A 25,737-nucleotide genomic window follows, 5' to 3' on the forward strand; every position below is an offset into this window, starting at 1 on the left:
AGGCCAAAAGTGAAGTTTGAACTTGCAAAGTCACCTATAGCAGGTGTGTTCAACCTGGGCATCTTTAAGATCTGCGTCCAAAAGTGCTCTTCCAAAAGGCAACTGGCTTTTGGTTTTCCTTGAAAACTTTTCGCTTCTCATCCAAGAAGCTTCTTCAGTTCTGAGACAGAGAGAGAACTGAAGAAGCTTCTTGGATGAGAAGTGAAACATCTTCAAAAGGAAAAAACAAGGAAGTCCAGTTGCCTCCTGAAAAAGCACCTTTGGGACAATCTGCATAGATTTTTAAGACCTGTGGACTTCCACCTCCCAGAATTCCCCACCCACCCACCAAGCTCCTTCTTTTTTTCATTCTTCGTTTGGAAGGACAGATACTGAAGCTGAAGCTCAAAATACTTTGGCCACCAGATGAGACGGGAGGACTCACTGGAACAGACCCTGATGTTGGAAAAGATGGAAGGCGAGAGGAGAAGGGGACGGCAGAGGATGAGATGTTTACAGTGTCATCAACGCAATTCAATGAGCATAAATTTGGGAAAACTTCGGGAGACAGTGGAGGATGGGAGGGGGAGGGGAGGCCCTGGTTCACGGGGTTGCCAAGAGTCAGACATGATTGAAGAACAGCACCAACAATTTTTAAATGCTACAGTGCGCAGGTAGAGATAGAAACACGCAGGCGGTTTAAAGTTCAATATTCATTCTTTTTCTCCAAATACAAAAAGCTGTTACAATTCAACTCAACACAAAGCATGTTCAGAGTTACAGAAACTGAAACGTCGTATAAAAAGTTACACATTTAAGATGATTCTCTCTCCCCCCCTTTTTTTTAAATCCTCTCCTGTATTGAACTAACAGAATTGTTATCTTGATGAAAATATTAACAGCTACTGACCCACAGTAAAAAGTTACAGGAAAAAAAAATATTTCATTTTTTTTGTTTAAAAAAAAAATCGTAATTACTGTAAGATAGATAGCCATTTCTCCTCCCCTCCAGTTTTAATGGTTATTTGCAAAAAGAAAAAGAAAAAAGAGACAGATAAAAACACCTCAAGACAGGGTGACACCAAACTGCAAGAAGTTTCCAAAAGGTGTGGAATTTATGGTCACTAGCAGATTGGGTGGAGGTGGGGTGGAGAGGGGAGAATTTGGAGGGGTGGGGGTGGGGGGAGTCTGCAGGATGCGGTCCATAAACAGGGTGGCCACAAAAATGAGTCAAATCCTTTTTTTAAAAAAAATGTGCACTGTGACCACAATCTTCTCTTAACTGGACCACCCCCTGCGGACACCTCTGGAGAGAATGGCGGTAAATCCTACGGGAGCCTCTTCCAATGCTGCCCCCCAACTATGGTAGGAAGTTTAGATACCTGGATGGGTCCTAAAAAAAAAAAAAAAAAGTACAATTTTATGAACGCTGAAGACCCTAGCTTCTTACGGAATAAAACAAATCTTAAAAAGAAGAAAAAAAGAAAGGCTGAGGGGGAGCTAAACTGATCTTCAACAAGGAGAGACAAGGAATCATGTAACTTTCCTCATGAAGGTTGGTAGAAAGGACATAACATGCCTAGCTGTACAAGTAAAAACCCAACCATCCTCAAGAACTCTAGAGAGAGGGAAACTGGGCGGAAATAACCCAACTTCCCTCTTCTGGATCTCTCTCAAGATTCAGAAATGCCCGTCACTGTTAAGAACGTGCTGTTCCTTTTCCCTGGGGGGGGGGGGAACAACACCCTCCCGAGCGATCACTGTGTGCTTGAGCCTCCCTGCGAGGTGCCCGTGTAGCTCCCGTAGTCGTAGTTGCCGTAGTACTGAGGCCACTGACTCTGGTTTTGATAGTATTGATTCCATTGTTGGGTGTACTGTGGGAAAAAGGAGAAAATTGATCAGTGGACAGGTAATATTCCCTTGCTCCCTGCTTCATTTCCATCTGCTGGCTCATCTCAGATGATGTCAGGTTTCTTTCCTCCCCTCTAAGGACCCTCTTCACAAAAGCTTAGACTTAGAATAAGTTTGTCACTTTGGATGTACACTAATCGGCATACGTTAAAATGAAATTTCGTTGCATACAGCTCCCAAAGGGTCGCCACTCTCTAATATACACTACATAACCATGACAATATAAATAAATAATAAATAAATACAAAATTATGCATGTACCCACATATAGTAGCTTCCCTTGTCAAAGGCAAAGGACCAACAGGAGAATGAATAGCTGAGTTGGTGCAACGTATTACCCTGTTTTTTTTTATTTATATGCCGCCCTTCTCCGGAGACTCAGGGCGGCTTACAGTGCGTTAAGCAACATTTTGTTTCCCCCAAAATGAGACATCCCTTGATAATAAGCCCAATCGGGCTTTTGAGCACATGGCAATAAGGCCAAGTGCTTATTTCAGGGTTCAAAAAAAAATATAAGACAGGGTCTTATTTTCGGGGAAACACGGTAAACCAGGGGTGTCCAACCTTGGCAACTTTTAAGACTTGTGGACTTCAACTCCCATGGCTGGCTGGGGAATTCTGGGAGTTGAAGTCCACAAGTCTTAAAAGTTGCCAAGCTTGGATATCGCTGCATTAAACTTATCAATTTGGAAGAGGACAGAACCACTGCTCCATTTTTGTACCCCACTACAAGTAGTCCTCGACGTACAGTCGCAATTGGGATCAGAATTTCCGTGGCTAAGCGAGTCACAGCCGATCCTTATGACCCTTTCGGGGCATGGCTACTAATCAAATCACTGCGGTTGTTAACTGAACCACACGGTCGTTAATGAGAAGTCGGCTTCCACCGCTGGCATTGCTTGTCGGAAGCCAGCTAAGATCACAAGTGGCGATTGCATGGCCCCAGGGCCCTGTAATACATGGGTGGCCCCACAGTATCCTTTGAATGCACCAGGGTAGACCTTGCTTTTCCACACTTACCTGTTGGTACTGGTTGTAGTTGGGCTGACTGTAGGCTGGTGGGGTCGGGGCTGGTGGTGGCGGCGGAGGTTGGGTGTAACTTTGGCTGTAACTGCCGTAACTTCCGTAGTTGTAGCTGGGAGCAGTGTAGCCCCCTTGGCTGTAGCTGGCAGGGGGGCTGTAGGGCTGGCTGTAGCTTTGCTGTGGACGACAGACGACAAAGTCACAGTTGGTTCTGAGACACAGGCTGTCTAAATCCCATTGAGTAGGTCCCTCAAATGCCTAATTCTGCAAGCTGAAGCCTATCTGGCTTGTAGGCACAATTTGCAAGAACAAGATCGTTCTCTACTCACCTGACACCCGTTTTTTGCCTAAGGGAACAGTCCAAAAGCTGCGTTTTGGTCTTGTGGTTAAGGCACCAGGCTAGAAATCGAGGGACGGTGAATTCTAGTCCCTGCTTTAGGAATGAAAGCTGGCTGGGTGACTTTGGGCAATCACCAGGAGAGACTGGGAGTTCTACTCCTACCTTAGGCATGGAAGCCAGATAAGTGACTTAGGGTCAGCTATTCTGTCTCAGCTGTCCCACCTCACAGGGTTGTTGTCGTGGGAAAAATAGGAGGAAGAAGATGTGTTGGATACATTCGCAGCCTTGAGTACCGTGTTTTTCGGACTATAAGACGCACCTTAATTTAGAAGAGGAAAACAAACAAACAAAACTTTTTGGCCTCCGCGCGCCCCATTTTCAGACTTTTTGGGGCCCATTTTCGAGGCTTTTTTTGGCCTGTTTCTTCCAGAAAATGGGCCCAAAAAAGCCTCAAAAACAGCCTCAAAAACGGGCCGAATAAAACAGGCCGAAGAAAGGGCGTGCAGAGGCCAAAAAAAAAAAAAAAAACAGCCAACGGGTGGGCAGGGCTTCTGCAATATTCAGTCTATAAGACGCACCCTCATTTGGGAGACAAAAAAGTGCATCTTATAGTCCGAAAAATACGGTCGTTTGTAAAAACAATAAAGGCGGGATATACATAAATTTGTAACGTATCGAGATGCCAAGGGCTAATGGAGCACTAGGCCTTTAAAAGTATCCTACTGTAGGTATCAAGGATGCCAAATATGATGCTCACCTGTCTGGCTATTCCTCAACTTTCCTTATCTCCCCCCACCCCCAAGCCATGCCACTGGATGCTTTCTCAGCTGCCCTGATTCATCCCTCAATTATCCCCCCCCTCCTCCGCTTGGAAGGGGTTTCAGCATTTCACAAAACAGGATCTCGAGCCGAACCCCGAGTGCACCATCCTACCTGTGGTCCTTGACTGTACGACACCGGAGGGGGGTTGGTGGCAGGGCCCAGGGCCGGCGGAGGAGGAGCAGGAGCAGGAGCCATGCTACTGCTCTTGTAAGGATTCTGGTCACGTGCCGGGCTGTAGCTGCTCTGCTGTTGGTTGTTCTGGTTGTAGCTGCCTCGGCTGTTGTTATTGTTGTCTCGGTTTCCGCTCCCCCAACGGTTTTGGTTGTAGCTGCCTCGGTTGAAGCCTGAATGGGAAAACCAGAGTGATGAGCTTCCGCTAGTCTAGCGGTTAAGGTGCTGGGCTGGAAAGCAGGACAAGGTCAGTTGTAGCCCCCACCTTTGCCATGAAAGCCGCTGGGTGAGTTTGGGCCAATCATCAGGAGACGGTGAGTTCTAGTCCCGCCTTAGCATGAAACCAATTGGGTGAGTTTGGGCCAATCATCAGGAGACGGTGAGTTCTAGTCCCGCCTTAGGCATGAAAACCTGGGTGTCTCTGGGCCAATCACAGGGGGCAGTGAGTTCTAGTCAAGCTACATTGAAATATTGTGTGGATGGAGAGGCCATCAGAACTTTGAAACACCACATGTGAGTCCCAGGTAGGTCTAATGGAATGTCCAATGGTTGCTAAGTGACCAGTCATAAGTCAAGGACATAGAATTGAGGCAACCAACCTTCTCATCTCACCGAGGCATGCATGCATGCATTCATGGATTCATTCATGGATTCATTCATTTATTTTTTATTTATTTATTTATTTATTACATGTATTTATATGCCGCCATTCTCCCGAAGGACTCAGGGCGGCGAACACAAGTTAAGAAACAAGTACAATAAAATCCCATTTTAAACCAAATAACTAATTAATAGTAAATAATAAAACCCGGAATCAGAGTCAGCCTTACCTCCACTTCCACTTCCACTGCTGCCGCCAACTCCAATTCCTCCGCCACCTCCACCACTGCCTCTGTAGCCGCCGCCGCCGCCGCCGCTGCCTCCTCCTCCTCCGCCGCCACTTCCTCCTCCTCCTCTGTTCTGGTAGCTGCCCCGATTGCCCACTGGCGGGCCTCGATTGTCAAAGCGCTGAAACCCTCCGCCGCCTCCTCGGCCACGGAAACCGCCGCCACCCCCTCCGCCGCCCCAGCTGTCGAACCGCTTTTCGGGGGGCGGGCCGGCTTTCTTGCCTTCGTCGTTGTACTGCCTCACCAGCTTCTCCGCCTCCTCCCGCTGCAACTCAATGTAAACCACCGAGTCGAGAAAATCGCCGGATTCCGGCAGGGCAAAGTTGGCTGCCGGGAAAGTAAACCAAGATGCTCGTCAGTCAGCGCGAACCGGGGTGGGATGGGGACAGGCTACTGTTGCGAACCAGTAGTAAAGGTAAGTAGAACCCACCCCCGAGTGGGACTAGGTGGGGTGCGAGTTCCAGGGAGTTGGGAGCAGCAGAAAAGAGAACGGGGGGGGGGGGGAGTGGGGAAGAGGACAGAGGAACACACCTTAAAACCACAAGCAGGGAGGAGAGGGGGTTTCCTCTCTTTGTGACCAATGGCAAGTAGGGAGCCTTATCCTGGTTTCAAGCAGGCGGCTTTATAAACAGTCCTCGACTTACGTCCATTCATTTAGCAACTGTCCAAAGTTACAACGGCGTTCAAAACTGCGACTCACAACTCTCGCACTTATGTCCACCTCAGCAGCATCCCCACTGTCACGTAATCAACATCCAGATGCTTAGCAACCCGGCAGATATTTAGGATTTTATGAACTGCTGGTTGTGACCTTCCAAGCTGGCTTCCGACAAACAAAGTCAACAGGGGAGGCTGGATTCACTTAATGACCACATGATTCGTTGAAGCCGAAAGTTTTTTGCTGCTGTTGTTTTTTTCCCCTAGAGAAAGCCTCTGCTACAGCTTCCCAACAGTCAGTTTTAAGGATGAGACTTTCAAACTTTTAAAAGAGGTTAAGGCATCAGGCTAGAAAGTAGGAGACCATGAGTTCAAGTCCAGTCTTAGCATGAAAGTGGCTGAGTGGCTTTAGGCCAATCACCAGGAGATGCTGAATTCTAGTCCCGCCTTAGCCATGAAAGCTGGCTGGGTCACTCTTGGCCAATCACCAAGAGATGATAAATTCTAATCCCGCCTTAGGCATGAAAGGCAGCTGGGTGGCTTTGGGCCAATCACCAGGAGACGCTGAATTCTAGTCCCACCTTAGTGGCTGGGTAACTTTGGGCCAGTCCCTCTCTCTAAGCCCAACTCCCCTCACAGGGTTGTTGTTAATGGGGAAAATAACAGGAGGAAGGTGTGTTGGATATGTTCGTTGCCTTATTTATAAAAACAACAAAGGGAGGATTCAAAGAAATAAATAAAATAAAAACAAACCAAGACAAGTGCAGACGTAAAGCATCAGAGGTATGGGAATGGGCAGGAGCTTAAGATATTGCAGAGAGAAAAGGAGGAAAACAAAGAGATCTAGAAACATCTGAAGGATCCCTTTTAAAGTCCTTGAACTACACCCACACAGTCAGGGTGGATTTTCTCCTTCTCATATGTGCCATGAATGAGAGTGGTGTGGTGGCCTAGAGATGGAGCTCTCACCTCACAATCAGGAGGCTATGAGTTCGATCCTAGGTAGAGGCAGATATTTCTCTCTGTGGGCATAATTTATTTATTTATTTATTCAATTTATATGCCGCCCCTCTCCGAAGACCCAGGGCGGCACAATGAGAATAGAATATATCTGCTGAACAAAACTCTGCATTGGCATCTGGCCATTAAAACACTGCTAACTCCATTCAGTTGCCCAGACTCCACCACGCAGGGGATTATGGGGTCGTTAAATGAAGATGATATGTGCCATGAATGCGAGGTTTCATTTTCCTCTTTCTGACATCTTACCTTTCATTTCTAACACTGCGTGATCGGGCACGTCCTTCCCCTCTTCATCCGTGCGCTTTATTGTTCGATCTTTTAAATCATCGTCCGTGGGACAAATTACAATGGCTTTGCGTTGAAAACCTTCAAAAGGTCGCATTTTTCGTCTCTGAGCTGATCCATAAACATTTGTCTAGCAATGATAAAGAAGTAGGTGGTTTTTTTTTTAAAAAAAAAAATAATAATAATAAAAGACCTGGTTATTTAGCACTTTAAGGCTCCCGACGCCCCACAAATGGAAGAAGGACTTCAAAGAGAGAAACTCTGGCTTCCTGTCCCCTCCCCCCGATAGAAATGAATGAAAGTCATCCCTGACAACGATGCAACCTTGAAGAGATCCTCTCGTTTTTTAAAAGATGAAAAACAGCAAGAGATGACAATAATGTCCCTTTTTGCAATTCAAATGAAACCCCCCTCGAAGGCCAGGCTAATAGGGCAGCGGTGGCTTTGCTCAGGAAAAAAAGTGCATTTTGCCTTAAGAGGGGGAAATGAAGCAACAGGGAATCCAGAACGGATTCATTGAAATGCACTGTTTGTGTATTAGAGCCATCCAAGCACTAGAGTTAACTAGCAGGAGGTTTAAAAAGATGTCGTCTTAAAAGAATATCTCTGGGCTTTTGAGTGGAGGAAAGAGACAGGGAGGCTGCAACGGTCTGAATCGGAGGCAGCCAAATTTGACAACTTCTAAGACCTGTGGACTTCAACTCCCAGAATTCCCCAGGGCAGCATGTGCCCACGGGTCTTAAAAGTTGCCAAGGTTGGACAACCCCTGATCAGAATGCATGATGTTTGAAAGGCATTCGCCTTCAGAAAGATTTATTAGACTCAAGAAGCCGAAAAAAGCTGGCTCAGTTAGGCCTTATCTATAGTTTGAAAAGCCAGGATTGCTGGTTTGCTTTGATTCTGGAATTAAAGCTTGCACAATGGCAGTCACCTATGGGTGGGTTGAGCGGCTATATAAATTTAATAAATATACATAATAACAGTAAAAATAATAAACAATAAATTTAATCAATACATAATAGTAAAAATGAAAGATAATAAATAAAAATGGGGTGGGGGGGACAGAGCCCATTTCCACCTACTCTGGCTGGCACATCTGGCCAAAGACCCCTCCCAATTGACCCCCATGAAGAAAAAGGAGGGGCCTCATACCTGATCCAGGATATAATTCCGCTTCTTCCGGGCTGCAATCTGGATTAGGCGGTTCAGGCACTGTGTCGCTTGCTGGATGAGAACGTCCCAGCGGCCAGCGTAATTGCGCTGCCGTCGGAGTCCCATTACCTGAGAAAAGACAGGGTGGTGAGGACAGCTGGAGGGGTGGGAGGGAGAGGCCACAGCAAGAGCGCCCCCTATACCTGGCCTGAAGTAGCTCTTGCTCCTGGCATTGGGTCTGAAGGGGGTGTGTGTGTGTGTGTCCCAGGGAGATTCACACAGGAGGCTACTACCAGAATAATATACACTTAGGACTGTAATTGAGCCTGGAATTACAGTTGTAAGTCATTGTGGTTGTAAATTGAAGCATCACACCTGATTTTTCAACATTTTTTTTTTTTGCAGATTAAGTTGTTATTTAGCAACATTAAGGAAATGCTGATAATGTGTTTGATAGCACCTTTTCCAATTACCAAATTGTTATTAAGAGGCATCAACTGAAGCTCGTGAAGGCGGATGGTGCCTTTTAATAAAATGTGTTCATCGGAAAAGATGCTTTCGAATATTGGACGACCAGAGAATAACATGACTTTTCTAGAAGTATATGGCAAGGATGTCCAACCTTGGCAACTTTAAAACATGGCTGGCTGGGGAATTCTGGGAGTTGAAGTCCACAGGTCTTAAAGATGCCAAGGTTGGACACCCCTGGTATAAGGGAGTCCTGTTTCAGCAGGCGGCTGGACTAGAAGACCTCCAAGGTCCCTTCCCACTCTGTTATTCTGTACCCTCCTATAAAGCTTGAAACTGGAAGCTACTTGTATCAGAATCCCTGCAAGGCAGCAATTTCACAGTCAATTCTCAAGTAGGACACTGCAGTCTTCTCCCACCTGCCACTTTGCAGATATTTTGGGACTGCAGCCCCCTGGAGTCCATATTAATTAAGGGCTGAACAGAAATCCTGGGAATTGCAATCCACCCACTTGGAGGGTGGCAACATGAAAAGCTGGTCGTGACCCAGACTTTGAGCACTGTTGTATAAACAGGCCTGGTGATTAAAAGAAGAAAAAAAAAAGCTAATCTGTAATACACAGAGTCCCTCTCTCTCTCACATACACACACGCACGGAGGGATGTAAATGGAACAATGGGGAGAACTGGGAATTTTACATTATTCTAGAACAGGGGTGTCAAACTCGATTTCATCGAGGGCGGCATCAGGGTTGTGTTTTACTTTGGGGGGGGGCCAGGGGAGGTCAACTCAACATCACTCGTGTCGGGGGTGCCTGTGGTGGCCCAAGCACTCTACTAGCAACAACGGGCTCCCAAGCTCTGTTTTCGGCTGCGACGGCTTCCTGCAACCCTCTGCCAGTGAAAACAGAAGTCAGGAGGGCTGCCCGCGGCCTTCCCAAGCTCCGTTTTTGCTGGCAGAAGTACCGCGGGTCAGTCCTTTGCTGCTTCCCCGCGGACCACATCAAAGCACCCCACAGGCCAGATCCGCCCCCCGGGCCTTGAGTTTGACACCCCTGTTCTAGAAAGATAATTTGGGATCGCATGGACCCAAGTACCATGCAACGAGCTTCCGCCCTCATCCCAGCTCCTGCCAACCTAGCAGTTCGAAAGCGTGCAAATGCACGTAGATAAATAGGTACCACTTTGGTGGGAGGGTAACAACACCCCACGACCTCATACTGGCCACCTGACTGCGGAAATGTCTTTGGAGAGCGTTGGTTCAAAGGCCTTGAAATGGAAATGAGTACCGCCCCCTAAAGTCGGCAACGACTAACGGAGTAAGATCCGCAGGGACTCCTTTACCTTTATAGGAAATCCACCGGCTATAAAAGAGAAGCTTTTCTGCAAGGGACCGGCCAGAAAAATCATTTTGAAAAAGACAGTGAGCTGTTCTAAGTTTGACAGGCAAGGAAGCGACAGGGGCCCACCACGAATGAGGAAGCAGACAGGAGAAACCGGCGTTCTCGGCCTCCAAAGCTTACCCTCATTTTGTCCATAATGGCGTTTGTTCCCAAAATATTATACTTCTTGGCTGGATTGGCTGCGGCATGCTTAATGGCCCACGTCGTCTTCCCAGCGGCAGGCAACCCCACCATCATCAAGATCTGAAAACACAGGGGTGTGGTTTTAACATCTGCTGCAGGCCGGTAACGCAACCACCAAGCCAGTTTCCCAAAGCAAATCTCTCCTTTACAAATCAAGTGAGAAAAATAGTAGCTTTCCTCCGTTGATTGTCTAAGGACAATCCATTCCAGAAACAGAGATTATAGGCATCTCCTAGCCTCAGAGGCATGGAAAAACCAACATTTTTAACCCTTACGTTTTCTTTTAATAGACACAGGGAGTCCTCGACTTACAACAGTTCGTTTAGTGACCGTTCAAAGTTACGGTGGGATTGAAAAAAAATTGACTTATGACTTGTTTTTCACGCTTACGACCGTTACGACCAGCATCAATTTTGACGGGATCAAAATTCAGACGCTTGGCAACGGACTCCTGTTTACGATGGCTGCAGTGTCCCCGGGGGTCACGTCATCCCCTTCAGCGACTTTCTGGCAGGCAAAATCAACAGGGAAGCCAGATCCGTTAAACGACCGTAGTGATTGCCTTTAACGACTTCAGGGATTCACTTCACAACCAAGAAGTGGCAAGAAAGGGTCGTAAAACGGGGCAAAATTCACCGAACAGCTGTTTAGCTGCAGAAATGTTGGACTCAATTGCGGTCCTAAGTCGAGGACTACCTGTGTAGTTTTATCGGCCTAACATCCAGTCGTTGACAACCATCTTAGTCGCTGTGTTTGGATCTGTGAGGCTCTGATTGGCCCTTTTCACTGCCGACAAATTTGGGAGTGATTTTTTTGTAAGCAGTTCAAGGCATGGCCTTAAACCCAGTTGATACAATGCTATTTCAGAGGAGGGGGAAAACCTGCTCTTGTCTGAGTCCTGGTCCAGTCAACCACCAACTGGCAAAGGACCCTGGCAACTGAACTCCAGAGCCTGCCATGGCTGCATTTTGGGGGGTTGGGGGGGGGCACCTACTTCACAATCCCTTTTGTTCTTTGGTCCAATTGTGCCCCGAACTCGCTCGGACAGGGGGAGGTGCTGAATGAAGGTGAATCCCGGTGGAGCCGGAAAGAAGGTGTCTTCCCTTTGGCCGAAGTTGAACTCGATGGCACAGTTCTTCGCCAGGACATGAGGGAACAGGGCCTGCCCTCCCAAATTCTCCTTCCGTAGTCGATAGGCCATCCCTAGCCACTTCCCGTTCTTCATGAAGGACATTTCAACGTCGTCGCCGCACTCGAAGTCCTGAGAAGAGGGAAGGAACTGTCAATCAATCTAGAAGCAGGAAATGAGAGGCCGGCGGAAGCTTCCGATCTTCCTTTTTCCCGCTTGGAGAAGGGAAGGTAAAGGAGACCCCCACCCCCACCCCCACCCCCAGGTTTACTTCACTAGCCGTAGCCAACTTTCAGAGGTATTGCTCATCTCCTCTGGGCCACTGAGCCATTGAAGAGCTTTCTGCAGCCATGACATCACGCTGCAGCATAGAGCATGCAGCGAAACCCAGAGCAGTTACCTTACCACCAAAATGGTACCTATTTTATCTACTCGCATTTGCGTTCTTTCGAACTGCTGAGTGGGCAGGAGCCGGAGCAAGTAGCGGGAGCTCACCCCGTCACACAGCAGCATTCGGGTCTCGAACCTGGGCTGCCGGCTTTTCAGCGGACAAGGTCCAGCGTCTTAACTGCTGAGCCATTGTAGCGCCTGAGGGGGGGTAAGGTTCTGAAACGCCACAGGCTGCACTCACCACGAGACAAGTGATGACGTCGTTCTCGGAAAAGGTCTCACCATAATTTTCAAACTTGCTACTAGTGGATTTCTTCCCGGTGCCTCCGTAGCCATAGGAGAAAGCCTCTTCACCTAACGGGATTGATAATTGATCTGAGCAGATGTGCCATGGGAGATCAGGTGGCGTTAGTGGGGCAGAGTACTTTTAATATCCCCAGGGTGATTTTACTTAAGCAGGGAAGTTGCCTAATTCAAAAGTTCCTGTTTAAACTAAAGATACTTAAAAGTAAAGAGAGCCCAGCATAGCATGAAAGCTGGCTGGGTGACTGGGTAAATCACCAGAGGACAATGAATTCTAGTCCCACCTTAGGCCAGCTGAGCTGGGTGACTCTGGGACAATCACCAGAAAGCAGAGAGTTCTAGTCCCACGTTAAGTATGAAAGCCAGCTAGGTGACTCTGAGACAATCACCAGGAAGCTGTGAATTCTAGTTCCACCTTAGGCATGAAAGCCAGCTAGGTGACTCTTGGCCAATCGCCAGGAGATTGTGAATTTTAGTCCTGGTTTAGGCATGAAAGCTGGCTGGGAAACTATGAGCCAGTCTTTCTCTCTCGGCCCAACGGATCTCACAGGGTTGTTGCTGTGCGGCAAATGGGGAGGGGGGGGAGAACCATATTAGATATATTCGCCAACTTGAGTTGTTTATAAAAATAATACAGGTGGAATGCAAAATAAATAAATGAAATGTACCCTGAGCTCTCCCTAGATCCAGCAATTAAAACTACTCACCTAACTGAGTGCTACATGAATCCAGTGACCAGCCAATACGCACTACGTGAGGATCTGGTTCGGTGGGAGGAAGGTGTTTGACGGAGATCTCTTCGTTGATCTGAAGACAAAAAGAAAGCGTTGTTTATTAGATGGCCAACATTTATTACAAGAACAAGGGCTGATAAAATAAATTATTCAAGAACAATTATTACCTTCTTCATTAATTCCTAGGTATTTAAAAGTTTTATGTTCAAGAGAAATTTCTAAAATACTGGACATATTTTTTTTCCCTCCATATGACAGGGTATGAATTCAAGCTATTCTAGATTTCTTAAAAAAGCTGGCTGTTAAGCCAAAACCTCAAGTGAATTCTTTTTTAATTTGATGGGCTATGTTTTTCATTAGCAAGGGTTATAATTATATCAGCGAATAAATGTAACGGATAACCTTTGCTCTGCCATAATGCAACCGCTAACATTACAATAAACTTAATAATAAAATGCTTTATTGCTTCATTAATAATAAAATGAAGCAATAAAGAGGAAAAGGGATATCCCTGTTTGTTGTTATGAGAAACTGAGTCACAATCCTTGGTTCTTACTTGCATTCTTACGGCCTGGTAAATAAAGGCAGGTGGCTAACGGGAGTGTGGAACTATAAGCAAATTTCATGTAAACGAGCAAAACATTTGACTACAGGCTGAATTCCAAGAAATGGGAATTTTAACTGCCCCTGAGCAAATGTAAAGCCTCAGGATATAACTGGTTTTGTCCCTCCCAGGAAATACCAAGAATTAAGGAATAATTTATGCAACTCCCACAGCTACCCCATAACCTCCCTCTATCCTCTGTCCCCAGTTACCAGCTCCCAAGTCTCCCTTTATATAACGTAGCCATGTTAGCAATGCTCCTTTTCATATAATCTCTGCCACCTCTGCAGTGAGAATGCACATTCCCTCACCTTCATCTCATAGCACACCCTTCCACGCCGCACCCCATACGTCGCTCGTGCGCCTGACCAGAGGAAAGCAAATCCTTCGATGGTCAGAGGGTATCCGCTATATCGATCGCGGGCAACTTTGAAATGGAGATCACAATTATCTGAAGAGGAAAGCAAACATCGTCCTCAATGAAGACCAAAGGAGACAGATACCAGAGGCACCAGTGGGCTAAAACCCAGTACAGATCACAGCAACATATTAAAGTGAGGCTTTCTTTGAAGGAAAATGACTCTCCTGATGTTAAGCTAGGATAATATGCAAGAAGAATTAGCTAACTCCTCGTTTCTCGTATCAAAATTGGTGCATGTATATGGTTGTATTAAAGCAGCCAGGACTGAATTGGAATAGGAATGGAGTAGTCTTACTGGGAGAAAAAAAATCACTTCTGCTTTGCAAGTGGAAAAAAAAACTCCAACCACGCCTCTATTCAATAATTTCCTTGCCAAAATAGGCTGTCTTAGTGTGAGATTAAGATGTCTCGTGACTCAGGACTATTAAATCAATCCACTTAGGGGGCTTGTAGTTTTGAAGAGAGAAATCAATGCCTTACAACTCTCCAATATCTAAGGCACTTACTTCACCATTTAAATCCTTTTCCGACCAACCCTAAACACCTACAAGCACAAACCCAAAAGAAGGTTGTTGTTTTAACCATTCAGTTGTATCTGACTCTTGGTGGCTTTATAGGCAAGTGCTCTCCATGCCACCCTGTCAATCACAGCTTCTTTCAGTTGTTGGATGTTCAACTTTGCATCAGATATGAGGCTTTCGAGCCAGCGTATTCTTTGCTTGCCCCTCTTCTTCTTCCACTTCCCCCTCTCCTTCCCTGCCTAGCATCGTTGCCTTCTCCAATGAATTTGCACCAGAAAGAATAAAAACATTTCAACTTCCACCTATTCGAGGGTTTGCCCACTCATGACCCAAACGAAAAAAACTGCAAAAAGCTGAATTTAAGCCTTCCTGTTAGTAGAGTCAGAGCTGCAATTTCTCCTCCTGCAGGGAACCAATAAACTAAAGGACTTTTCCTCAACCCCTTTCCCTGAATTTCAAATATCGTGACCCAAGCATCCCTCTGACTCAGCTGCTGTCATCTTATTGCAACTCAAGAGATGTGAGATGATTGAAGGACACAGGAACAGAGCCGAAGGGGGAAAATTCTGCTATGTGTTGACTCTGCAAATGAGCAAGATCAGGCGAGAGGGAATCTGTCTTGGGGGCAAAATAATGTTTATTTATTTTCCATGTTTCTGAACTGCCCTTCTCCCTCAAAGAGGAACGCCAGGCGGCTTACAGTAAATGTAAAAAAATATAAAGTTTCAACAGATTAAACAGATTAACAGAGTTGGAAAGGATCTTATAGGTCATCTAGTCCAACCCCCCGTTCAAGCAGGAGACCCTACACCATTTCTGATGGCAGCCCAATCCCTTCTTGAAAACCTCCAGTGATGAAGCTCCCACGACTTCTGAAGGCAACTTCTGTTCCATGGGTTGATTGCTCTCACTGTCAGAAAATTGTTCCTCATTTCTAGGTTGAATCTCTCCTTGGTCAGTTTCCATCCATTATTCCTTGTCTGACTTTGGGAAATAGCTTGACCCCCTTCCTCCTCTCTGTGGCAGCCCCTCAAATATTGAAGACTGCTCTCCTGTCTCCCCTGGTCCTTCTCTTCACTAGACCAGCCATGCCCAGTTCCTGCAACCGTTCATCGTATGTTTTAGCCTCCAGTCCCCTCATCATCCTGGTTGCTCTTCTCTGCACTCTTTCTAGAGTCTCCACATCTTTTTTATAGTGTGGTGACCAAAACTGGATGCAGTATTCTAGGTGTGGTCTTACTAAGGCTTTATAGAGTGGTATTAGAACCTCACTTGATCTTGATTGTATCCCTCTGTTCATGCAATTTAGGATTGCATTGGCTTTTTTGGCTGCTGCTGCACACTCTTGGCTCATATTTAACTAGTTGTTCACTAAGATATATAAAGAAGTTAAAAACAATGCCGCAATCTCCGTAACTCACATGTATCGATGGCCACCAGGGAGTCATCAAAATCGTCCTCATCGTCTTCTGCAGGCGGCTGAGGAGATCGACCCCTGGAAGAGAGGCAGCAAATGGAGCTTCCATAAACCCCCTTGAGGCAAACTGAGAGATGCGGCCTGCAAGGCAGGCTGAGAGAGGAAACACAGGGCCTACTTCCAGGAAACCAATCCTGCCCTTGTTACTGTGTTGATTAAACTGGGAACACTTTGGGAGCTCCTATCCAAGTCAAAAATGGGTTTCCCGTTACTTCTGCCCGTGATTCAGAGATAGGAAATCTTCATTTTTCTAGTAATTGTCTGGACTACAACTCCTAACATCCCTAGGAAACACGGCCAAAAGGGAGGGACGCTGGGTGTTGTAGTCCGGGAACACCATGAAGCTTTCATTTGGTGAGATGGGCGAGATAAGATAAGATAGCTGGATGGATGGATAGGCGGACAGATACATACATACATGCATAGCAGACCTAAGACTTATATACTGCTTCACAGTGCTTTTACAGCCCTCTCTAAGCAGTTTATAGAGTCAGCATCTTGCTCCCAACAATTTGGCTCCTCGTTTTGACGACCTCGTAAGGATGGAAGGCTGAGTCAATCTGGAGCCCGTTAGGATTGAATTCCAGGCTACGGGCAGTTAGCCTGCAATGCTGCATTCTAACCACTGCGCCACCACGGCTCCTTCATACACACAAACACACAGCAAAAAATGCAGATGAGAATCTGCATTTACAAAGATGTTATAAAACCAGTGTTCATTTCAACCGAATATATATGTTACTTTAAAGCTTAAGGCTAAGAATCAGGTAAGAAGCAGCCACTCTTCCCACCCAATCTTTCATCTGATCATGCTTACTATCTTTACAACTTAGTAAAATCAAGCACCATTGCCAAATAGATGAAGAGAATAAAATGCCTTTGCCAAAATCCCAGATGCTTCCAAAACAGATCCTGCCCTCAAGGACACCTCTGGGCTCGGTTCCTTTCCGGAGCAGTTTTGGAAAAGATAAAAAACAAGCTAGATGAACGAGGTAAGCGCCCCGAATCCTTCTCTGAACGTACCTTTTATCCTCGCGATATTCATAATATCCGCGTCCCCTGGACTCTTCAAACGTCCTCTTATGGCCTTGCTGTGGCGGCTGCTGCTGCTGCTGCTGCCAAGACTGATATGAGTCTGAGGTGTTATACCCGGAAGAGGGCGCATTGTAAGAGGAAGCCGAGGCATTGTAGCCAGAAACGGAAGAACTGTAGTTAGAGGGGGGTGCGTTGTAACCAGATGCCGATATGTTGTGGCTGGGAGTGGCCTCCTCTTCCTTTATCTCTGTCTTCATTTCTGAATTTTAAAGACAACATGCACATTTCAGCGGGCGAGGAAATCCGTGTGAAAACGAAACCACCACTGCTGTTTATTCTGAAAAAGCCAGCAACCCTCGCCCTAACCGCCAGAGAAAGCTCCCTTTTCAATTTCGCTACGAAACAACTTGGCTCTGAGCCAGCCAACGGTTAAGAACCAGGGAAGAGATGATCAGCAATAAAACTGGTGAGGAAATTACCATCGGATTGATGTGCCAGAACCAAGAGTATCTATTTAAACCCCCCCCACACACACAATTTTCCTTGCTTCTGCTCTTAAGATCTGCGGATTCTATTATTAGAATGACAACGAAGATAGGATCAAGATAACAAAGAGAAGGATATTCAGGCAGAGAATTCTAAGGGGAACAAGGTAATATTCAATTAGGGCAGTGATCCCAAGCAGAGCTGAAAGAAAACAAGATGTGCTCCTCGCCTGACTGTGGTTTTTTTTAAAAAGGGAGAAGCTAAAGGTTCACAATAAAGAGAAGAAAAATCCCATTAAATTTCCCTTAATGGAAAATGCAGCAAAGTGAAAATGATACAATGAGCTAAGAATACGACTCCCTTTGTGGAAAAAAAATGAATAGAAGTCTTATCGTTCAACAATATTCAGATCTTTTACACATAGGTAGTCCTCAACTTACAACTGTCATAAATGAGTCAGTTGCCAAGCATCTGAATTTTGATCACAGGACCATGGAGATGTTGCAATGGTTGCCAAGTGTGAAAAACTGTTGTAAGTCATTTTTTTCACCGCTGTTGTTAATGTCAAACGGTCACTAAATGAACTGTTGTAAGTTGAAGACTACCTGTACTACATTTTGGTACATTTGTCCAGTAAAAAAACTCTCTCTGCATCCCCTACCTCCAAAGTTTATTTTATAGCAAAAAGCAACTGAGGAATTCTAATAGTGCTACTTCAAAACTTCCTACCCGACCACTGGAAATTCTCTCAAGTCAACAAAATAACGAAGATACCCCCCACCCCCCGGCAACACTTTTGTTTACCTGATCGATCTTGGTTTACAGGCCCCCGCTCGTAACCCAATTCGTTCTCCTGCTTAATATTGAAATGCTCAAAAGACTGATATCCTTGCCGGTTGTCTTGACGAGTGTTGTCACGGATGCCATCTTGAAAACAGGAATCAAAAGGAAGTAAATTAGCGCCACTGTCTCATGCTACTTTGGGGGAAAGAAAAAAAAGAAACCAATGTTCCCATTTTTCTTTCACCGTCAGCAAGCGGTTTAGGCTAAATGGAGTGAGTGGCAATCCCAGCCAGCCGACCCACCCTTACCTGGATGGCTGCGGAAACCTCAGCGCAATTAAGTGGCTGAATCTTTTTCCGGAGTACCGCAATTCAAGATGCAGATGGGGAAGAGAAACGGCGGGGTTTCGGGTGAGAATGCCCCATCCTGAAAACCAGCTTGTACAGTATTGTGTGGCAAACTGAAATGCCAGGGAGGAGGTAATTCTGTGCTGTTTTTCTCTGAATACGACTCCCACCCCCAGGGGAGGATGGAAATAGTGCTGCTAAGGAGGTGGTTTGCTCCTTGATTACGGCGAGGCTGAATGCCAAGGCTACACAACACAGGAAACCAGAGGGTGCAACATGTCCTCCGCATCACACCAAAAATTGTGCTTGATGTAGAAACCCCCCCTCCCCCCCATATTTTAAGCTCAAAGCAAGTCACAGGGGAAAATCTCCCCTCTTAGATTAGGTATGCTTATCTATCTTGTTTGATATTAGCTAGAATATTATGTCTTATTGTGATATCTGTATGTTAACCAAAGAAATAATAGACTTGGAAGGAACCTTGGAGGTCTTCTAGTCCACCCCTCTGCTCAAACAGGAGACCCTACACTATTCCAGACAAGTAGCTGTCTAATCTCTTTTTAAACACCTCCAGTTTTGGAGGACTCACAACTTCTGGAGGCAAGTCATTCCACTGATTAATTGTTCTAACTTTCAGGAAATCTCTCTTTAATTCTCCTTGATTAATTCCCATCCATTGCTTCTTGTCCTGCCTTCAGGTGCTTTGGAGAATAGGCTGACCCCTTCTTTTTGTGGCAACCCCTCCAATAATTGGAACACTGCTACCATGCCACCCCTAGTCCTTTCTTTTCACTAGACTAGCCAATTCCAATCAGCCAGTTCAGAAATTTATTTTATTTAGCGTATGGCATAAGATACATGGACAGCAGCAGTAAAAATGCACGGAAAGAACGCACGACAATATGATACACCCAAGATGGAGATGTGTGGTCAATTTCGTGAGGTAGAAGAGATTCAGAGGACAATTCAGAATAAATAGGCGATCCATTGCTAAAATGGCTGGAATTCTAGGTAGTTATCAGTTGCAGTTTTTACACCTTCTGGGCATGCTAGGTGGTGCCTGGAGATCCTATGAGTCCCTTTCCAAGAAGCAGCTGTGCTGAAGCTTCCCTTAAGGCAAGAGGATCGCAGGCGTCGCCTGGCAACAAAGGGCGGCATCGGAGAAAACAAATGCCCAGATGCCATAAAAATAAACAGGGCACTTTCGGAGCCAAGAAAAGTCCCGGTAAAGAGCAGCCTGGATCGCCCACAGGCCTCCTGGGTTGGGAAGCCTCCTATAACGGGATGTCTCTATGGAGATTCTCAGTCTTCCAGGTTATGTTTTTCCAAAGGTGCTTCTTTCTTTCTTTCTTTCTTTCTCTCCCTTCTTTCTTCCTTCCTTTTTCTTTCTTTCTTTTCTCTCTCCCTCCCTCCTTTCTTTTTCTTTCTTTCTTTCCTCTCTCTCTCTCCCTTCCTTTTTCTCTTTCTTTCTTTTTTTTCTTTCTCCAAAAGGCAACTGGGCTGTGTTTTTCCTCGAAGACGTTTCCCTTCTCCTCCTCCAAGAAGCTTCCTCGGTTCTTCAGTTCAATGGAAGGTTCTTGGATGAGGGAAAACGAAGCCGAGCTGTCTTTTTTGGGGAGGTAGTGGAGGGAAAGCACTTTCGGGGCTCTTAAGGGAGAAGCATCCACGGGTTTCGTGGGAGGGCCGAAGGAAGGAGAAAGCGATCCCGGACAGCCGCCTCCTCCGCGGACCCCGCCGCCCGGATCCCACCCGGAGGAGGACGCCGCCCCTCCGGCAGGCTCGGCCGGAAACGGATCCTCCCCGAAAGGGCCGGGGCTGCTCCGCTTGCCGGCCCATGATCCCAGCCCCAACCTCCTCGAGACCCATGTTCCACGGCTATAAAGGTCCCCCCCCGAGGACCCATGCTCCGCGGCGAGGGACTGCTGGCTGTGTGAGCCCATCCTTCCCGGCTTTAACGCTCCTTTGAGACCCATCCTCCCCAGCACCGCGGTCTCCTCACTGACCATGCTCCCCGGCCGTCACATCCCATCCCTCCCCCTCCCCCCCTCAGGAGACCCATCCTCCTCACCTCGGGCTGTCTCCTCACAGAGCCCATGTTCCCCAGCGACGGGCTGCCTCGTAGAGCCCATGCTCCCCGGCCACAGCGTCGCCAGAGGCCCGTTGTCCCCCCACCTCCCCCGCGAAGACCCATCCTCCCCAGCTCTCACGCCCCCCGAGACCCATCCTCCCCAGCAAGAGACGCCTCCCCACAGGCCCCATGTTCCCCAGCGAGGGGTTCCTTCGTACGACCCATGCTCCCCGGCGACCCAGCCTCCCCAGCGAGGGAGTGTCTTCCCCACAGACCACGCTCCCCGACCCGGAGACCCATCCTCCCCGGCCAGCCGTGTGTGCCCGCCCCCCCCTCACAGGCCCGGCCGCGGTCCCCTGCCTCGCAGGGCCCATGCTCCCCGGCCCGAGACCCATCCTCCCCAGCGAGGGCCGGCTTCCTTCTTCCCTCCGGGCTCGCTTACAGTGTCCGTCAGAGAGCGGCTCTCCGTCCGAGCCCGAGCCCGAACCCGAGCCCGACGCTCCTCGGGCCTGCTCGGCTTCTAGCGCCGCATGCAGCCTCCCGGCTAGCTCGGCCTTGAGCCCGCGGGTGTCGAGGCCGCGGCGGCCGAGCTCCTCCTTCAGCTCGCTGACGCGCAGCCTCCGCACATCCATGGCGCGCTCAATCCCGGCCGCAGGGTCGCCGTTGCCCGGCCATCGGGGCTCCGTTCCGGGCTCTGCTCAAAATGGCCGCTCTCCCTTAATCCCCGCCATGCAACGGGCTCTCCGGTTGGCCGACCCGGCGGTGGAAGAATGAGAGGCGGTCTCTGATTGGAGAAAGCGGCCCCTTGCCTTTTGCCCCCCTCCTCTCTCTCCCTCCGTCTCCCGCTCATTCCCTGCCTGTGAAAGGAGCTCGCGCATTGGGCGGAAATAAAGGTCAGTCTATAAAGGGCGTCCCCATTGGCTGAGAAGGGCTCGTTTCCTTCCCCGCCTTCACTTTCCCTGAAACTGGTCAGGGAAAGGAGAGAGGAAAAACAAGTGACTGACGAACCAGGGGGCTGGACTTATTTTCCTGAGGGCGAATCCCCGAGGCCTCTCCCTTCCTAACTTCTCATTGGCTGAAAGGCCGACTTGTTTTGTACTGTTATGTAGAGGCATTTCCTCCCCCCCACTCTTTTCTATTGGCTGAGCCTCCCTCCCTGGGGATGATGGGAGTTGAAGTTCAACACATCCGGAAAAACAACAAATTAGGAAAAAGTGAGACAAGGCCCAAACGAGAAGTGTTTCCCCCCCCCAAAACCTCTTTATATCTATATCTATATCCTCTATAAAGATATATATATATATAAAGATATATAACGTTTAAACATTCTGTCCTAAAGTATATCCTACACACACACTTATGTAATATTTTATAACCTGCATTTCTGTTTAATGGAGGTTAAGGTGAATTATGCAACTGGAAAAGCAATATTGCCTCCAAATCGAGCATAAGCTAGCCAAAATTTACTAAATACCTAGTAGAGTTTATTATCCCTACTGAACAAAATGGAATTTGAATATAGAGTAACTTTAGCTAGACGGGATTCAGATTCAGATATTGAAGTAAACCATGATTTAATAATAAATCACAGCTTGCTAGTTGACGTTCAGTGTTTCTCAAGCTTGGTAGCTTGAAGATGGGTGGACTTCAACTCCCAGAATTCCCCAGCCAGCAGTGCTGGCTGGGGGATTCTGGGAGTTGAAGTCCACTCATCTTCAAGCTTCCAAGATTGAGAAATACTGTGCTAGTTGATACATTACCTTGGGCGGGGCATGCCGTCTAGGAATTCTGGGAAGTATAGTTCCAACACATCTGGTGGTGTTAATTTGGGAAGACTGAATCTTAGAATATTTGTATCTCAACCTTAAGAGCTGTGAACTTCAACTCCCACAGCATCTGGCTGGAGAATTCTGGGAGTTGAAGTCCACACCTCTTAAAATTGCCAAGGTTGAGAAACACTGAATATGAGCATTTCTACACGGTTTATAACCACCAGAGGGTAGCATCGTAACAGCCAGACCAGCAACGAGATATTTCCAATCTGATTTTTTTTTGTCCTCTTCAGGCTAAAAAAACCTTTTTCAGGATAATTGGAGCGTTCCACAGCTCCTTATTTTGAGCTCAGGATTCAAAGAGCCAGCTTCTTGAAGAATCCTGTAATTCTGGGGAAATTGGAAAGAAACTACCAGCTGCAAGATGGATAGACTTTATTATAGCGGCAGTGAACGAGTCCTGACTTTCAATCCTGAAAGACCAGGTTGAGAACAAATCTTCTTGCAGAAAATCTATCTGTGTCAGGGGTCTCCAACTTTGGCCATTTTAAGACTTGTGGACTTCAACTCCCAGAATTTCTGCTTGCTGAGGAATTCTGGGAGTTGAAGTGTTGGAAGAAATGTCCATCTGGGTTTTTATTTATTTTTATCTATTTTATTTATTTATTGGTCAAGCATATATAACAGGTAAAAGTATGAACATAATTTGAATACATGAAAAGAGTAAGAGTAAAAAGGAATATTAGGACAGGGACGGTAGGCACGCTGGTGCACTTATGCGCGCCCCTTACAGACCTCTTAGGAATGGGGTGAGGTCAACAGTAGACAGTTTAAGGTTAAAGTTTTGGGGGTTTGGGGAAGAAACCACAGAGTCAGGTAGTACATTCCAGGTATTGACCACTCTGTTATTGAAGTCATATTTTCTGCAATCGAGTTTGCAGCGGTTTACCTTGAGTTTGTATCTATTATTTGCTTGTGTATTGTTGTCGTTGAAGCTGAAGTAGTCATTGACAGGTAAGGACATTGTGGCAGATAATTTTATGTACTATACTTAGGTCAGGCCAAAGTCGGCATACTTCTAAGTTGTCTTAGCCCAAAATTTGAAGTCTGGTAGCATAAGGTATTTTATTGCGGGTAGAGGAATGGAGAAAGACACTGGAAACATGGTGGCTGAGTGGAAAGATGGTTGTTAATGGTGGACATGACCACATGGTTTGAGGTCCTGGGCAAAAAAAGCAGCAGAGATGCTGAGAGTACCTGGGTTTTAGACCCTCTGTTGGGTTTTGAATTTGAGCTTGTGTTCTGATTGATTGTCAGACTCCCATGTGGCCATGCAGGGGTAATTTTGTAGGTTGTCTATGTCCCAGGCTTGGTTGAGCCTTGCTGGGTGATGATGTAATGAAAGGGGCTTTGGGCAATTCCTATTATGGTTCTGCTTGAAGGAGGTAGATCTTTGTTATGTAGAATAGACTGGCCCAGGCCTTAATGGCCCATTGACAAAGGGGGGGGGCTGAGTTCCTGCCTCCCTTTTAGGGGAAATATTCTGCCCTTTTTATATTTCCTAAAATATTTTCCTAGGAGAAGAGAGGGTGTTAACTTCCTACAGAAGTCTACAAGTTCTAATGTTGCCAAGTTTGGAAAATCCCTAATCTATGGGGGTCACTAAATGTTGACTCCAACTTGATGGCACCTTACCAACCAACCAACCAAAGTGAGTTAGGGCCCATTTCTTTTCCTTCAAGTGAAGGAAGATTGGAATTTGTGCACCATGTTGGTTTTGGTTCTTTTTTTTTTTTACCATGCCCAGCAGACACCCCTGACTGAAACAGAGATTTCTCTATCGTAAGTAGTAAATCCTGTTTCCCCATTTCCGTATTCTGTATGTATTCACTTTCTCTCTTTTTAGTTTTAAGTTTTGTACTCATCGTACTTTCCCACAGACAGTCCGAGAAACAGAAAAGCCCCCTTGAAGGACTCTGGGGCTGATGTTGATCGGAAAAGAGTTCAACCCCGATTAAGAGGAATGTGTTTGGGGAAGACGGGAGTCCCGTCCCCCCTCCCCTGCTAAATGGACTTCCTTGTTTCTCTGTGACTTGCTTGGCTTGATTCGACAATGGTTCTAGGAAGCAGTCTTGAATGTGCCTATTGATGGTGGTTTTGCCTGGCAAGGGGGGGGCAGGAGGGAGAATAAAGGATTCCCCCCCTCTTCCAATACACATTGCATTGGTTTTTAAGAATAAACGAGGCTTCCCAGTTCAAGCTACCAACGGAAATATTGAGACCCTAGAACAGAGGTCTTCAAACTTGGGAGCGTTAAGACTTGTGGACTTCAACTCCCAGAATTCTCCAGTCGGATAAGAAAGCCAGAATTTTGTTCCCCCCCAATTGCTCATAAAGCAAAGGGAAAGATAAAAGGGTTTCCTGCCTGAGCAAGGTGGCTGGACTAGATGACCTCCAAGGTCCCTTCCAACTCTCTTATGTCTTCACTGCCCCAGTAGCCTCACAGTCATGTGATCAAAATGGAGCCGTTTGGCAACCGGTGATCGCCATGTACAACATTCCCAGCTGGCTTCCGATTTGCTTAATGATTCACTTAACTGCAGTGACTCGCTTAGCAACTATGGGGGAAAAAAGGTTGTAAAATTAGACATGACTCATTTAACAAACTCTCTTGCTTGGGAAATTTCTGGTTCCGATTGTGGACATAAACCGAGGACTACCCGTTTCATGTTTCAAGCAGAGGTGGGCTTCAGCAGGTTCTGACCAGTTCTGGAGAACCGGTTGTGGAAATTCTGAGTAGTTCGGAGAACCGGTAAATACCACCTCTGACTGGCCCTCGCCACCATCTATTCTCTGCCTCCCGAGTCCCAGCTGATCGGGAGGAAATCCAGCAGGTTCTGACCGGTTTTGGAGAACCGGTAGCTGAAATTTTGAGCAGTTCGGAGAACTGGCAAATACCACCTCTGGCTGGCTCCAGAGTGGGGAGGGAATGGGGATTTTGCAGTATCCTTCCCTCCGGAGTGGGGAGGGAATGGGGATTTTGCAGTATCCTTCCCCTGGAGTGGGGTGGGAATGGAGATTTTGCAGTATCCTTCCCCTGGAGTTGGGTGGGAATGGAGATTTTACTGTATTCTTCCCCTGCCACGCCCACCAAGCCACACCCACAGAACCAGTAGTAAAAAATTTTGAAACCCACCACTCGTTTCAAGCCCTCTTTTTTCCAAACTTCCTTTCCCCCTGAGAAATTAAAACTTCAGGACCAGATTTATCACCTCTGTTGTTATTTTTTTTTTAAAGAAAGTTTTTATTTATAAGCAAAATATACCACAGAGCATTCTCTAAAAAACAGACCTGAGTGGAAAAT

The 25,737-nt window shown here is 46.8% G+C and overlaps 1 protein-coding gene across 1 annotated transcript; it reads right to left on the reverse strand.

Annotated features, from left to right (window-relative positions):
* Positions 1 to 677: 677 nt before the first annotated feature.
* Positions 678 to 21,568, reverse strand: HNRNPUL1 (heterogeneous nuclear ribonucleoprotein U like 1). The gene is made up of 15 exons (XM_034438057.3): positions 21,044 to 21,568; positions 18,208 to 18,330; positions 16,906 to 17,176; positions 15,827 to 15,900; positions 13,775 to 13,914; positions 12,833 to 12,932; positions 12,064 to 12,176; positions 11,298 to 11,564; positions 10,241 to 10,363; positions 8,251 to 8,379; positions 7,060 to 7,228; positions 5,077 to 5,460; positions 4,187 to 4,419; positions 2,911 to 3,090; positions 678 to 1,853 (listed from the first exon to the last, which is right to left on the reverse strand). Exons 1-15 carry the CDS (start codon positions 21,231 to 21,233, stop codon positions 1,737 to 1,739), a joined length of 2,613 nt encoding a protein of 870 aa, XP_034293948.2. The 5' UTR covers positions 21,234 to 21,568; the 3' UTR covers positions 678 to 1,736.
* Positions 21,569 to 25,737: the final 4,169 nt, after the last annotated feature.

The sequence above is a fragment of the Pantherophis guttatus genome, chromosome 10 (genome assembly GCF_059756535.1).
Source record: "Pantherophis guttatus breed Tessera chromosome 10, ASM5975653v1, whole genome shotgun sequence".
Lineage (NCBI taxonomy): Eukaryota > Metazoa > Chordata > Lepidosauria > Squamata > Colubridae > Pantherophis > Pantherophis guttatus.

Excerpts from the sequence above, each read along its gene's own strand:
- HNRNPUL1 (XM_034438057.3), bottom strand. The coding sequence starts at position 21,233 with ATGGATGTGCGGAGGCTGCGCGTCAGCGAGCTGAAGGAGGAGCTCGGC. Across the intron at positions 15,901-16,905 it reads GAATATCGCGAGGATAAAAG|GGGTCGATCTCCTCAGCCGC; the intron begins GTACGTTCAGAG and ends CCTCTCTTCCAG. Across the intron at positions 5,461-7,059 it reads CGCAGTGTTAGAAATGAAAG|CCAACTTTGCCCTGCCGGAA; the intron begins GTAAGATGTCAG and ends CTTTCCCGGCAG.